At 35.0% G+C, this 16,593-nt stretch overlaps 1 protein-coding gene and 1 long non-coding RNA gene across 5 annotated transcripts; one reads left to right on the forward strand and one right to left on the reverse strand.

Annotated features, from left to right (window-relative positions):
• Positions 1 to 3,676: 3,676 nt before the first annotated feature.
• LOC145102671 (protein BONZAI 2-like) lies at positions 3,677 to 9,774 on the reverse strand. 2 transcript variants are annotated; one of them, XM_079040127.1, is made up of 15 exons: positions 9,529 to 9,774; positions 8,566 to 8,613; positions 8,260 to 8,408; positions 8,129 to 8,177; positions 7,900 to 7,956; positions 7,556 to 7,744; positions 7,325 to 7,459; positions 7,079 to 7,140; positions 6,769 to 6,986; positions 6,192 to 6,268; positions 5,967 to 6,104; positions 5,720 to 5,884; positions 5,502 to 5,615; positions 5,112 to 5,208; positions 3,677 to 4,175 (listed from the first exon to the last, which is right to left on the reverse strand). In XM_079040127.1, the coding sequence occupies exons 1-15, from the start codon at positions 9,670 to 9,672 to the stop codon at positions 4,075 to 4,077; spliced, it is 1,743 nt and encodes a 580-aa protein (XP_078896253.1). In that variant the 5' UTR covers positions 9,673 to 9,774; the 3' UTR covers positions 3,677 to 4,074. The 2 variants fall into 2 exon arrangements, with proteins under 2 accessions (XP_078896253.1, XP_078896254.1); XM_079040128.1 differs by lacking the exon at positions 9,529 to 9,774 and having other exon boundaries at positions 8,260 to 8,427.
• A 977-nt stretch (positions 9,775 to 10,751) lies between these two features.
• Positions 10,752 to 12,165, forward strand: LOC145102672 (uncharacterized). 3 transcript variants are annotated; one of them, XR_013706225.1, is made up of 3 exons: positions 10,752 to 10,965; positions 11,066 to 11,134; positions 11,931 to 12,165. It is a non-coding gene; the product is annotated as an uncharacterized LOC145102672 (long non-coding RNA). The 3 variants fall into 3 exon arrangements; XR_013706224.1 differs by having other exon boundaries at positions 10,752 to 11,481; XR_013706223.1 differs by having other exon boundaries at positions 10,752 to 11,134.
• The last annotated feature ends 4,428 nt before the right edge of the window (positions 12,166 to 16,593 follow it).

Genomic DNA, 16,593 nt, shown 5'->3' on the forward strand with positions numbered 1-16,593 from the left:
GACCCAAACACAGATCTGATGTCCAAGGGTGGACAAATCACGTAAAGTTTCTAACGTTACGTCTACGCATGCGTGAAATACTCTCCAAGATCCATTTTAGCCTTCATTGTGGACATAATGCATGAATGGTACATGGAGGCTATTAAAGTTTGCAACTTTAATCCTCTAGAGGTCTTATAGAGGTCAGATCTACACTCCTAACCTCTAGAAGCCTCTTATATTGGGACATCCAACCCAAAGTTCCAAAATAAGCCCTAAACTACCAAAAGATGAGATCTAAAACACTACATGTCAAGGTTATGGCTTTATACCTTCAAAATGCAGCCCTTGATGTAGAGTTTCTAGATCCATGATCACTCCTCCAAGATTGCTACTTCTCTCTTCAAGACTTCCTTCAAAAATCACACCATAACACTCAAAACTTCAATAAACAAGAGGGGGAGGCAGTTCTAGGGTTTCTCTGAGTAAGGAGGTCAGCCCCAATGGTTAAGTTCTTTAAATAGGGTACTAAACTCGGAAAATTAGGGTTTTTCTTTACAGTGTCACTTGTTGAGTTGGGCCTTCCAACTCATCGAGTGGACCCTGAGTCTCGCGTCCAATATCAATCTCTACTCGTCGAGTCCCAGTGCAAAACCCAAAAAAAAACTTGAAAAATAAATGATACCTGAAACAAGCGTTACACTCTCCAAACTCCAAGAATACCATAAAAGGGACCAAAAAATGCTAGCTTGACCTACAAACAAAATCTAAAGAGAAAATCATCAAGGCGCTCCATAAATATATGAAGAAGGCATTGTTTGATTCTCTTACCACAGAGTTAGGGCACACCCTAGCCTTCTCGGTCAATGATGTCCTAATTCAGGAATGTAACCATTGTCAAATTGCATTGCTTGATTTGGTTTGGAGTAGTTAGAGGAAGAAGACATTGTTCGATCTTGCTTGGCCGTTTAATTTTAGTGCAACAATATGAAGAGGTTATAGAAAGACATCGTATATAACATATAAATTAGGTACCAAGCACCTCACATGCCACCGGGGGCGGATTTATAGCTTTGAAAGGGTATGCAATTTCATACCCTTGGTTAGTTACTAGAAGTATTTATTTTTTTATTGAAAAAAAATATATTTATATATATGATGTTTAATAATGCATACCCTTCTCAAATTACTTGCATACCCAAATACCAATTCCAACCTAAGAAAACAAGAATTCAGCACAATTACAATATTTGACGTAATAGAAACTTTTTAAAAATATTTACATCCTTATAATTAATAAATGAAACCAACCAAAAAAAATCTCATAAAATATAAATTTCTAATCAAGTTATAAGTGTTTAAATCCAAAAAGCTACAAGTATTTGAACTCATGTTGACATGTTTAATACAAATTGTTTATTCATCACATCTTTTTACAAAACCAACTACAAGCTTGATAACTATATATAAGCACCCGCACGACAGCATTTGTAAATTTTTCTCTTGATAGTAAGTGTTATCTCCCGGTTAAAAAAAAAAAGTTAAGTGTTATCTAGCCTTTTTTTTTAAGTTATTGATCAAAATTTACTATATAGTTGTATTATTGGATACCTTAATTTATTTTTCTAGATCCGCCACTACTTGTCACGTAGATGCCAAATAAGCATGCAATACCTCGTTGTATTTGTAGTTTTTGAACAACAAATGGAATTAGTTTAATGGTAAATTGTGTATAAAAATTTTTTTTAGATGTGTATAAAAGTCATAGTTTATTACATGTTCTTGTTTTGCCAAAAATGATTATGAATGATGAATCGAGACAATGCTGCAATATTTTTTACCTAGCATTTGGTTTGTATTTAATTCCAGCTTAAAAAAATGTATAACTATATGAAGTTGAAAGAGATTTGCAAAAACAAATACTCTCTACGTATTATAATTAATCATTTCGCTTGATCAACTTGTCTTTATGTTATGTTGTTTTCCACATGTAAGTTTGGTATCGTTTTCCATATACATGATGAGATCAGATCAGATGTGAAATCTCAAATCCGATACCTTGTTTGTTGCTTTTGCTTTGCTTCTTTGAAGCTTTTTTTTTTTTTGTCTAATATATCTGCTTATGTTTTTTGGACGATAATCCTCAGTTTCACACAGAAGTGTGTGATATAGATCCAACAAAAAAACGCTAAAAACAAATGTAAATGCATGTGTGGTAGGGTCAATATTGGTCACTTTACTGTCATATTGGATCACGAGCCATGGCTTCAAAGTTGGAAAAGTGGTTCGTTTGTTGATCCCATGCGTGTTCTCAAATGGGTACACAAGAAAAAGTGAGTGGCAACAAAAACAAAGAGGGATATAAATGTGGGCCTTGCTAGCAATTGTTGCACGTATGCATGGATCGAATTAGCAGACTTAATTCAAATTACTGAATTACCCACCTAATTAAAATACGAAAAAGGAATGAATGACATTGAATTTATCAAACTTTACAAGAGGTTGAAGCATAATATTTGATACATGAAAAGAATAAAGATGGGGTTATAAAATAGATAAATACTTTGGAAAATGGTATTATATATGGTATAATTGAAATGAATTCAACACGGATGTTTGACCTTATGACTCTTGAAAATGGCAGGCTTTGTCGGATTGAAAACTGTGGTAAAGGAATTCTGGTTCAAGTAATTAAAAATGAAAAGAGGTATGAACCCTAACTTTCAGCATGACCCTGCCAAACACAATGTCCTTGTGTTTATCTTATCTTCTAAAAGCTGAATTTTTTTGGAAAGTCAAATCCAAAGGTGGGAAAATAGATGGATTGGATAATAACTTAAAGTTACAATTGAATCGAACCGGTTAAATGGATGTTCTTTTAATACCAATCAAAACGGTTGGTAATATCGGTCAGGTTGGAGCGATTAATGAACAACTTTTTTATCTATTTTATTTTAAACTCATAAATAACTAATCTATTAAATAAGATTAATAACATCATACCACAAAAATAAGAATGCAATACTATATATACTTTGAACTTGTGAACCGGTCAACCTATTTGATTGATTTCAAAACTAAAAGGGTGTTTGGTCCACATTATATATTCGTAATTGGGAATCAACTTTTAACCGAAAAAACAAACCGGAACCAGATCGAACTAGAACCGATTAGTGGTATCAGTCCGGTTCTCGGCTCTTAGTTTACGGCTTATTCGGTTTTCGGTTCCAATCTGGTCCCGGACCTGTTTATATATATATATGTCTATTTGTATTATGGAATATTTCTTCAGCCACAACAAAGCCTGTAATTCCATTGAGATGGGATAAGAGTGATTTAGATGTCAACAATCTTGTCTCAAGGGGTAGATTACATATTTTTGTAATTTTCTGATTAGTTTGTCTGTAATGGTTTTACCGTTAATGAGGACAAATTATTCTTCGAAAGAAAACATGAAGAATGAAATTCAAGTTGTCCATATTGAAATCCATCAAACATTAATTTTTAAAGAAAAATCCCTATTTTTTGACAATCCACACGCAACAGAATACTATTATTCAACATAAAATATATAGAGGATAAATTTTTAGTTTGCTAAATATGAATTTCTTTCTCAGTGTGTAGAAAAAAAAATGCGAAACTGAATTCCAGATATGTAATCATCCATGTAAAAAAAGGAGAGTGGTAAATTACAACATGGAAAGAAAAAAATATAATATAAAAATTAGAGTTTGTTCAATAGAGCAATGTCTCCACAACTTTCAACCCACTGTTCACCAGTCGTAAATACAAGTTTCTACATTTTTGTCACATGTGCATGGTCAACTAGCTCAACAGCAACACACATGTAATTCTCAAACCATCACACATGTCATGTGCTAATTGGTTCTAAGCACACAACATGAAAAATGAAAATTGTATCTTTTCAAAACCATGTGATACATTCCATCATGTCCTTGTCTCCTTTTTTTTTTTTTTTTTTCCTTCCCACGATCCTAATCATGAATGAGTAGGATAAAGAAAGGAGCAAGAAGATGAAAATAAAAATTGCACAAAGAAATATATATATAAAAATATTTACAAATTTGTATGAAATCATGTGGTGTTGTAGGGTTTTATATCTCTGTTTTTCATGAAGGTTAAGAATTGTGAAGGTAGTTCTTCCAAAAGTGACTGAACCACAGAGATTTCTCCACCTGCAAGCAAATTCAAAGTTGATTTTGAGGAAAAGTCAAGTTTTGGTTTTTAATATTCAAAACTTCCAACCTTTTGGAATTCAAAGTAATGATGATCATAGCACATGTTTAAATGTTACTTTTTGTACTCAAAACTCAAAAGTCAAACAAATGTACTCCAATAAGACTTTACTTTGACGCATGCAATGTATCTATCTAGCTACTCCGATGAAAATGTTGACTATCATAAAGCTAGAGGTCTAAGGTTTGTTGAGCCAAGAATTACCTTTATTGTGTTTTTTATTATCTTGACAAAAAATAATGGTTCCAGAAATACAAGGCGTTGAAGGATGAGAACACATCAGAAATTCAAAGAATCTTAATCAACCCCTCTACATCTACATTATCCAATCAGAAATTCAAAGAATCTTAACAAATCTACCCTCGGGTGGAGGTAAGACTGGTATATCTAGCTGCCTCCCCTTACTCCCACGACCTTATGGGAATTGGATAATTGTTGTGGAAGTTGTTTTGTAAAAATGTTTATAAACAAGGAGACATGTTTCGTGAGGAGAGTTCATTAAATCAACTAAAGAACTTTGTGGCATCTTTTATATAGGGAGTCTATATGTTTGAAGTATAAGTCTAACAGGCATCTTTTAAATAAGAAGTTTATGTGTTTGATGTACAAGTTTGACACACTGGCATCTTTTGTATTGGGAGTCCATATATGTCTATGTCTAACAACATTCTATTATATAAAGGGAATCTAAGCATGTATCATGAGGAGAGCTCATGAAATGAAATCTATTTTTGGTGGGGTGGTTTCACTAAAATGCTTAGTTAATTTATGTCCATTGTGTGGTTTTTAGCAACATGTTGAATCCCATCTACACACATGTATATAGAGCTATAGAGAGAGAAGATGTTTTCAATATAGAAGAAGCCATGAGTTACCTTGCACGTCTCTAAATGGAACAAATTGGACAATATCACGTGTCGCAACACGTCCCGTTGTACTTTCAAGTCTCTCTCCCTTATCCGCATCCAAAACCTACAAAACATTAGAAATTAAGAAAAACATACCCATTGACTAAAATCACATTTAGGGGGTGTTTGGGAGTGCTTTTTAAAATAACTTATTAACTTATTGGCTTTTCAAAAAGTCAACAAGTTAAAAAGGCGTATGGTAAACTCTAATTTTTTAGGCAAAAAAGTGACTTTTTCAAAAAACCAAGAACTCTTGGCTTTTCCAAAAAGCCAATAAGTTGAATGAAAAGCACAGCCTTACTAAAACTCCCATAAAGCCAGGACAAAACAAGATGGGCAAAAGAGTAATTTCAGTACCTCCATCTCCTTATAGTCGGCTCCACCAACCCCAACAATAAGAATAGAGAGTGGTAAATCCGACGCGCTCACAAGGGCATCTTTCGTTTCTTGTAGATCTGTTATCACTCCATCCTGTAACAGCAATTAAGTTACAAAGTAATTAAAAAAAAAAAAAAAAAAAAAAAAAAAAAAACATTTTTGTAGTTTAATGAATGATATGATGGATAGATAGATACCGTGATGATTAACAAAACAAAGTACTTCTTTTCATTAGCAGCCAAAGCCTGGCTGGCTATCATTGCAGCAGCAGCAATCACAGGTCCAAATAGAGTTGGCCCTGCAAGTGTCACGTTAAATAGCGCACTTGCATATGCATTCATAATTCCTTGGATCCCTTCCACCTGATAACATTAATATTTAAAAGAAGAGACTAGAAATATAAGATTAATTTTTTAAACAAAATTATATATAACTATTGCATACCTCTGAGTGCCCACTGCTTCCATTTAGGTTGAAACAATGAGAGACAGGGCCATCGATTGGTCGTGCTCCAAAGCCCCATGCATGAAACTTCCTGTCAGAATCATAACACTGGAGCACCTCCCCAACCTCTAGGATTGCCTAGAATATATATAAAATAAATTTATTATACTTTTATTCAAGTGTAGATATTTTGTAAATAGTTTATAAAAAAAATTGGATTCTCACCTTCTGGTATGCATTAGGACGTCCAGAATGATCGATATAATGTAAAGAATCTGGCAGTCTAGGGTTTCCATTTGAAGCTGAAAATGAAACATAGAGTATATTACATTTTTGGTCCCCGAGTTAAGCTGATTTTTGCAATTTTGTCCCAAAAATCTCTTACAATTTTGGCTCTTAACTTGAGGTTCTTGAAACATTTTTGGTCCCCAAGTATAGCTAGCTTATGCAATTTTGGTCCCAAAAAGATAGTCATTTTACTTGGAACATAGATCTAAAACGTTACAAAAACCTCAAATAAGGACCAAAATAGCAAGAGTAAACCTTTTAGGACCAAAATCGAGAGAATTAGTTATACTTAGAGACCAAAAACGTAATTTACTCAAGAACATATGAGTTAAGAAGCATACATTTATTTTAAATTTTTAATCGATAGGACATATTTCCAGTAGCTTTTCATATAGCTAAAACAAGAAAAGTACCTTGAACATCCGCATCATCATATTATAGTTTATAGAAAGTCAAAAATTATCAAGTAAGAAAGCAACGATAACATTAGCATTTTTAAAGCAGAATCGGATACCTGTGAAATCTATAGCAACCATGAAGTTCATTTCAAAGCCACTATCCAAGTAATCCAGGAAAGTATGATGGACACTTTCAGAAAACTTGTCCACAAAGAGGCAACTCTTCAATACCTTAGTTTGATGGTCTTTCCCAATATTGATGGGTACAAATAAATGCTCTCCCTCCCCACTAGAAAATAGGTTTTCTAACTGAACAAGTGACTTCTGAACTTTGCTGAATAAACCACAAAAAAAAAAAATCACCATTTTTGTAAATAAATAATAGAGAAGTAAACCAAATATAAAAGTAATTCACTTATGACTTACCCAAGCAATTCATGTCTCCCATTACTATTGAAGTCAAAGCACTCGATAATGAGTGGAGTTTCCTGCAAAGATTTGACGAAAAGATATAAATGGCAACTCGCAATTGCTAAGTGACTGTTTCTTAAAGTAACTGCAGGTGTAATGAATAATGATGTCTGTATGGATAAAGTGTTGTATAATAAAGTATGTTTTTAAACAAAAAAAAAAAACAGCTTTTAAATAAGTTCCAAAATAACATGTTTATACCTTGCTTCCAACTTGTGAAATACTTATGGAGACAGGTTTCCACATAGGATTTAGATCATTTTGCATGACCTCTGTTTTGCAAATTGGAACAGCATGTCCACTCTCCACACATTTAGAAATTACCAAAAAGGGGTCCTGAATAAAAAAAACAATATGAAATGAATCAATGCAGTTATATTAATATACTATAATTAAATTACATGAGAGAGTTATTGATTAGAAAGTACATACACTTTTGGAGAAGCGTTCCTTGTTTTCTAAATCCATGCACCTAAATACCAACTCTGTTGTAGTTTTGGAGACAGCACATTCTTCTGCATGAACTATGAGCTGTCCTAATTTCATTGGATGAGTGGAGCTTGTAGATTCTACTTTTTTCATAAGATCTATGGGTAATGTGCGGTTCTGTCTGGTTACTATCTACGTGGAAAACATGAGCTTTTTAACCAATCATATATCACAAATATTTTCTAAGGTAAATGTTCCAAGTAGGGTTCCATTGCTTATAAGTTATACAAAAAAAAAAAAAAAAAAAAAAAAAAAAAAAAAAAAACAGATAGATAGATAGCTGATACCTCAGATAATAAGCAAGTACCCTCGCCCAGAAGTTGCTGTTCTTCCAACTTAAGCATCTGCAAGACAGACATTAAGTTGCTCAACATTAAGTCATTCTGCTAAGAATAAGTCCAAAATAACAGCCATGTATATAGCTCTCTGGATAAAGTGCTTAATCCATTAAGCCCATTAAGGCAATAAGTAAAAAAGAAATAGCCACTTATTAGAATATAGATTCGTATATTATACCTTTTCTTCTAGTCCATGAAACTGAGTGTCTACATCATACACACGGAACCTGTGATGCAAGTTAATGGTGAATGGAATTGACAAGGAAGGATATGTGTAAGAAGATAAAGACATGACTTTCAAAAACTTACATAAGTGTTTGAACCATCTCAAAATGATAAGTGATGATAACTTTCTTAATCCATTGGGGAGTTAATGAATTTAGGACAACTTCAGTGCGTCCAATTTCTTGTAATGAACCATCCCTTCCTTTTGTGTATATAACTGCCATAGGATCACTCTATAAATGAAACATATATCTGTGAGATAGGAGGAAAGGTTTCATGTAAAAGATGAAGACTTATGTATAAAGTACAAGCAATCAGTATCCAGGAATATAATATTACATGAATAATGATTTAAATCCCTAGGTTCTCGTAAGAAAGCAAGCTATGTACCTTGGAAAGCACGTCTCGATCACGCAAGTTTGAAGCAGATAAGGATAGCTGCAAGAATTTGTGTAATGCATCAGAGAAACAAAACCTGAGGTAATTATTAAGTACAATAACTGTATTACAATGCCTAACACATTGTTAACTATTTGTCATAATTTTCATGATTCGATAATTGACATAATTTTCATGGTGGTATTAGAGGCTTGTTAGTATCTATATCACTTCTATTAGGTATTTGACACTTGTTGCTATCTATGGATGAAAAAATCAAGGTGCTACAATCCATGAAGCAACAGCAGTTATCTAGTAAAGTCATGGCTTGACTAGGCCACATGTCGTTGAACGTGGCCTCTATTTCTCCTGTAACAGGATGATCTTCCAGCTCCACGATCTTCTAATTCTGATTCACATCAGATTCGGTTTTTCTATTGTGATCTACAAAGACTCAGAGTGCTGCCCCTACTACATGAACTCATCTTCTACTTCAGAATTCAAGAACACAAGGTACAAATTACAATCCAGGATTTATACATAATTTCTAGTCTTCAACTCCTAATAGTTACACGTGGAGGTGTGACGGGAGTACACAACTACTTGCTCCTGCTCTATAGATAGCTCAATATCTTGCTAAATTATCTCCCTCAACTTCAATGTACATGAACTCGAATAAATGCTCCCTCCACCAGTGGAAAACAGATGGAACTAATCGATTAATATTTTCAAAAACAATTCACACAGCCACAGAGGTCTGAACGCTTAACCAATCACTTAAGCTAACAGTTTCCACCTCTACTGTAATGTCGAAAATAAATTCAACGTTGATGATTTTATTATACGAACTCGGTGGTGTATCAAAAGCATATTCCAGCAAATACAGAAGAAAAATCCAGAAGTTACAGAACCGATTGAAGTGTACATATCCTAAAATTAAAACAAGTACGAGGCAAAAAAATGTGAAAAGAAAACCTCGATCTCAGTGTAAAGGCCATGGTAGCCACGAAATTTAAGAAAACCATCGACAGCGTCGTTATGAACATTAGCATTTGGATGAGAAGAAGATCCACCGATGGCAGATTGGCCACCACCATCACCACTGCAGCAATTACCCATCGCCGCCGGCCGGTGATGTTTAGTTAGGGGAGAGCAAACAGGAAGCAAGGAGATGTGAGGGAGTGAAAGAAAGAGGGGAGAAATGAGCCTGTAGATAGTTGAGTTATGCCCCACAAGTTGTAAACCCCCCGCGTCGTCCCTCGCCGCAAGAAAACGCGTTTTATTTGGGACTTTTAAATTAATTAATTAATATCTTAACGACCGTTAATTTCTTATAAGTATTTAACAGCTTTCAATAATGATTGCTGAAATATTTTCTTATTATTTAGCAGTTAGGATATAATTGGGACAAATTTATTATATATTTTACATGTCATTGTGATGGTGATATATGAAAAGTATAATTATGAATCGGACTATCTCAAATGATTATTTATATCTCTATAATATATTTAATCAATTTTAATATTTTCTTTTCAAAATAATGGCGTTATTTGAAATATGATATTTTAGTTGGTTATTTCGAACTTTGGAAAACATTTTGGATTTCGGACTAACTTTTACGGTAAAAAGACATTCTCAGGGGGTGTTTGGCTTAGCTTTTCAAACCCTAAAAGTCCTTTTTGAAAAAGTTACAAAAAGTCAGGATTTCCTGACTTTTCCAAAAAGTTCATTTTCCTTATGTAAAAACTTCAAAAGTAGCTTGTAAAAGTAGTTTGCCAAACATCTTTTGTTTTTTTTTCTTTTCCAAAAAGGACTCTTGGCTTTGAAAAGCTAAACCAAACACCCCCTCAATTAAAAAACTTAGTGAAATTTTGATGTAGTTGTGAAGATTGAATGAAGTAACATGGTCATTTAAGTGGCAGCCAAAACGGTTAGTAACTAATGTAAAATGTCTTTTACCCTTTTTTTTAATGTTTTTCTTATTTCCACATAGACCATTAAAGTTCGTATAAATTTTCATAAAATAGCAAAGATTGTGCTGAGGTCATCTCAACTCAAGATGGTCTCCCATGTTCCTTTCAACAAAAAGCAACCAAAAGCCACGTTAGAAAGCAAAGTCAAGAAAGAGGTCAACCACCAAGAGACATGTAAAGTAGTGGGAAAAAACCTTGGTGTCGATTGTCATTAAACGAAATATTCTAAGTCATCTCGCATATGAACATTGTCTTTTGTACACTTAAAGATTTTGAGCATAGTAATTTTGTCATTTGTCAGTTTTCGTCTCTTTGACACTTTTGTTTTAGTTTATTACCATCTCACTTATAGGTTTTGCCTGCTTTCATTCTTCCTCCGTTAATGGGAGATAAGCGTCTTCAATCCTTGCTCTGCATCATCAATTAACCGATTGTCGTTCGTATCTCACTTCGTCTTTCTCTTACTTTCTAATTCCTTCTGCGTTTCTTCTTCGTTTCCACTAATTTTGGGGTTTCAATTCACGCAAGGGTTTCAGGTCACACAACAACGGAAGCCACTCTCGCATTCAACAATCGACTTCGGCCAATTTCGATTACGGAGTTGGGTATGTTATTTGTATTTTGTACCTGTCTATAGTTGTTGCTTTCGTTCTTGGAAGCAGTTGTCCGTTTGGATTTTGGGTTAGTCGTTTTTTTATTTTCAATTTTTGTTGCAACTGTTGTTTGCTTTGTATTGGCATAATGCTTCCCAGTAAGCGTAAGAGGGGCTCCACTTGTGTTGCGACAAGGGCTCGTCGTGACATAAAACACATCTTTTTGGGCTATGATCTGTCAATTTCTTTTGATATAAATGACTTACCAGGGGACTAGGTAGTGGAGAATCGAGGTTAGAGAGATCAAGTGCTCGTTAGGTTTGGGGTTTATTGAAGGTTAATTTGGGGATTTCCAAAAGGTGAAAGTTTAGATGTAAAGAACATCTTGAATATAAAACTAGAATGAAATGATGGAAATCTAACACAAGTAGTTAACATCTTCTACTTTCTATGTATTTTCGTCATATTTATTCTAAACATTGTTTCTGCACCCCAAACAATTGTACCATTTTTTAATATTTTCAAAACTAATGGAGCATTTGTTTTTTAATTTATTGTTTATGTGATGATTCTCAATTAAGTGAGGATGAACAGCTTGCAAGAGCATTACACCAAAGTCTAAAAGTTGAGTTACCACCTAGAAATAAACATGTAAATGGAAATGAGAATGGAAATAGGAATTAAAATATTTTTCAACCTATACCCTTCCTATATTCAACAAGATTTAGGAAGGTTTATTTATTTATTTCTTGTAATTTTATTTTTTTAAATCCATTCTACCCTTATATACCTTTACATTTTTTTGCAGGTTTTGCTCATCACTTTGCCAAATGCACCAGCAGGTATGTATTAGTACTATCTAGAGTAGTTTATATAGGTATATTAATCTACCAAATAGAAATTTTAGATATTATGTCCTGAAAAAAAGGTGAAAACTAACATCCAAGTTTGTTTAATTTGTTATGGAGAATCTTGAAGGGAACTTGAATGGTGGCTTTTGATGTACTTTGATATGGCTTTATTTAACTATGTATTTTAGACCATTGTCCTAATATATTTGAGTAAAAGTGTTATATTTTAATATATATATGACAATTAAAATCAAAGCTGTGATGCAAGGAGGAGAACAGAGTTGAAAAGACGCAAAAATGATGTTGTTGGACAGATTGGCCTCCATTTAGTGTTTTGGCCATATATAATGATACGTAACTACGATTAAAGAGATTCAGCATGTTTGGAAAACTAGACAAAATTCGGACAACTTTCGTGTTTGTGCCAAATTCGGATTCCCAGTTCCCACGTCGTGGCAAAGTCATTTCCGCGACGTAGGGAATCATAAATTTATGTATGTTATGGAATCCAACTCCCACGGGGTGGAAAAGGCATTTCCATATTGTGGCGACCTTGAAACTTATAAATAGAGTTGAAATTAAACCTAATGAAACTTAACATCTCAATTTCACAACCAAAATTTTCATTTTTAATTAGGGAAAAACTGCTTATTTTCATAATATAAGACGAGAAAACCAATACTTCCAAAGTACATTATTTAAAATCAGAGTATTATACTAAACACGGAATCTTCATTGTTGTTGATGAATGTGTACAATCACGCTTTCGCCTTTTCACGATTACAGATGATGTCTAGAAAACAATAACAGATGGGTAACCACGAAGCTTAGTGAGTTTCCCCAAAATACTTCATACAACATAACATAATAATCAACTAAAGGTTATCAGGATCCCTGTGACTATTAACAGTCCTGAATAACACATACAACACAAAAATATAAACAATTATGGGTGATCAGCAACCCTGGGTACTATCAACGGTCCCAGTGGGCTAACAGCACGCTCTGTAGATTAACAACACCCCTCATGGGTTATCAGCAATCCTAGGGACTATCAGCAGTCCAGGAGTATCAGCAACTAAGTTTATATATAACAGCAATCAACAAATGAGACCCAGCTTGTCAGCATGTATATACTACCACACATGCAAGTATAATGAGTAGACTCACTACCGCCTACTAGACTCCTCACAACACGATGTTCTGCTACCAGTAAATCTCCATGGAATGTGTAGCCATAAGTAATCAGATGTGAGATCGCCACCTAAACAGATGATCCTACTCTGGAGCCAAAACCAAACAAGGAACGAGCAAGAAAGCTTAGACCAAGAGTTCTCAAGCTATCCTACATGGATACATAGGCATTCCACTAGAAAATAACCAGCCTACTGCTACTCTAACCAGCATACCACTACTGCTGCATCCTAACACATAAGGATATAAACATATCTAACAGTTCAATAACCAGCCTAGTGGTACTCTTACCAGCATACCACTAATGTTGCATCCTAACACATAAGGATATAAATGTATCTGACAACTCAATAACCAGCCTACTGGTACTCTAACCAACATAACACTAATGTCGTATCCTAACATATAAGGATATAAATATATCTAACAGCCCATTACAGTACAACGACATTCTATACACAAGGATACATATCCAAAACTAGTGGATCAACATTTGTGTCTTCGACCCACAGGTACAGTGAGGAAAACTCACATGAATTGAAGAACCCGGAAACATTGTGACTCACTCCTTTTTCTGCACTACTTGCTCCCCCTAACCTTCTAACACCAAAACATGGTAGAATCTTATTCAACAACCCAAATCCTTCAAGTTTAACTCAAAGTCAAACTGATTAAAACGTCAACTGCCAACTACCCCTCACAACGTGACCATCTACGGCTCACGTCGTGAGCCACTAAGGGACAAAATAATCGAGACTCTTGATCCTCACGACATGACATGCATAGTCTCACGTCATGAGATCAGTGTGAATGACATTTTGATGCAAAAACTCCTTAATCCATTAAGCCACTAATCCATCTTATCCAGAAGGCTTCCTAACGCCCTAAAGACCATAAAAATTGATGCTTTAAGGTCTTGCATGTCTAATGCAATACTTGAGCTCAAATTAGGGCATTCATGAAGAAAACGAATGTCAAAACCTCAAGCATGAGCTCAAACATCCTTCAAACTTCAGATCCATCACATATAATCACCAAGGGACTCTAAGGACCTATAAAGTTGCTAACTTTATGAAGTCTCGACACTCTAACCCATCAAACCATGGATAAACACACATAAAACCTTAGATCTAGCAATAAGGAATTATAAATCTTGAATCTTGGTTACTCACAATGGTCCAAAGATGTGGCTAGAAGATGCAAATGAAGCTTCCAAACTGAATCTATGCTCCAATGGTGATCCCTTCTTCCTCAAGCCACCAAAACACCATCAAAAGCTCAAGAATCTCAAGGAGAGGCTAGGGTGTAACGACCCTCTTTTACGACCAAAAATTTTCATTTTATTTAAAGTAAAATTATCCAATTGTAAAACCATTTTAAGAAAACCATTTGTTTCTAATTACAATTATTAAAAGTCAGAGTATTGTAATGAACACGAAATCCTCAATGTTGCTGATGAGTGTGTACAGTCCCGCCTTCGCCTTCACTTTCCCATGATGACCGATGATACCTGAAACAATAAACAACCGAGTAAATAAGCATAAAGCTTAGTGAGTTTCCCCCAAAACACCCCATACGATAAACATACAAGTACGCATCGAGTCCACTCAGCCATCGAGTTGTAATACCCAGGGTTTGTTGGCCTACCGCCTCAACCAAACCGCTCTTTCCGAGCCTCCGTGCCTTCGGCTTACAGTCGGCCTGCATTGGGTATCTTGGTCTATAACACAAAGCAGGACCGCCTCAAGCCACTACCACCATATGTCGACATATGAACAATCAAGGATCAAGTAGGCTCGTAATATATGCAAACATCAATCATATAGCTCGCTACTGGCTACTAGTCCTCTCACAGCATACTGTCCCGCTACCACGTAACCTCCATGAAATGCATAACCATAAGTAACCATATATGAGATAGCCACCCGAACAGATGATCCTACTCTAGAGCCACAACCAAACGAGGAACATGCAAGAAATCCTAGATCAAGAGTTCTTAGGCTATCCTACATGACTAAATACAGTCCCTAAGGAACTCCACTAGATGATAACCAGCAAGTACAGGTAACCATATCGATCTAATAGATCACTACAACATAGCAACATCCTATATAACAGGATATAGATCTAACAGGTCACTACAACATAGCAACATGATATATACCAGGACACAGATCTAACAGATCATCAAAGTATAGCAACATACTAAATACCAATAAACCAAGGAATGCTTAACAATATATACTCATAGATGAGATAAACAAAAGTCAACGGTCAACAAAAGTCAACAGCCAGACCCTCACAACGTAACCATCTATAGCCTCACGTCGTGATCTACTACTGGACAAATTAGTTGGGTATTACAATCCTCACGATGTGACATGCATCTTCCGGCGTGATAATCCATTTGTACGCCATTTTGATCCAAAAACCTCTTAATTCATTAAACCATTCGTCCATCTTTTCCAGGAGGCTTCCTAATACTCCTAGGATCATAAAAATCGATGCTTTAAATTCTTGTATTTCTAATATAAGACTCGATGGTGGTTGTCGGGGCCAACAAATTAATACCCTAAATATTACACACTAAAATAGTGTATAGTGGTAAAGGGATCGTATCCATGGAGATTGGTTCAATTTAAATCTCTATGTAAATCACTTGTTCAAGTACTTGTAAAACAAAAGTAAAAGTAAAATTGGGGGGGGGGGGTAATTCTTTTTGATTATTTGAAAAAATTTAAACTAGCTATAATGTAAATATGACAAGTAAACAAGTAAAAGATTTGAATAAATTCAATGAAGTGAAATTGGTTGATTTTGGGTACACCACATGGTGTGACAACCCGAAATTTATCCCGTCATTTTTAACCACATCTTCCTTTAATAAAACCGCTTTATTAATTGTCCGTTAACCTTTTGGACTAGGTTAATTAAATTGGGACTTATTATGACTTCGTAAGGGTTGAAACAAGTTAGAAACACCCTCAATAATTCCTTGAAAAGTTTTAGTTACAACCAAGTCAAAATACGACCATTTAATTGGGTGCGACCAAAATCCCCGTTTAACGTTAGTATCGGGTAGATCTCCACCGAGCCACAAACTCAAACCCCTATATAAGGGTGAGTGGACTCTATTTGAGACTTTTCACTCTCTCTCTACACTCTCTCTCTCTACAAGTTGCTTTCGATCCATAAACCGCCCATTTCGAGCCCCAAACTAGTAAGTGATCTACCCTAACTTGTTGTTTAGCTCATTTAACATGAAAATTCGTGTTTAAGACATCCATTAGGGCCCAAATCATGTGTTTACGGCCCAAGAACACTCTTGGACCGTAAACACCCATAAGTGGGGTTTTGAAGCCCCAAAACCCTTCCAAATCACTCCTAGGGCTTAGATATGACTTGTAGACTTACATGTATGAGCTT

This window comes from Lactuca serriola, chromosome 4 (assembly GCF_051521515.1).
Source record: "Lactuca serriola cultivar US96UC23 chromosome 4, Lser_US96UC23_V15, whole genome shotgun sequence".
Taxonomy (NCBI): Eukaryota; Viridiplantae; Streptophyta; class Magnoliopsida; order Asterales; family Asteraceae; genus Lactuca; species Lactuca serriola.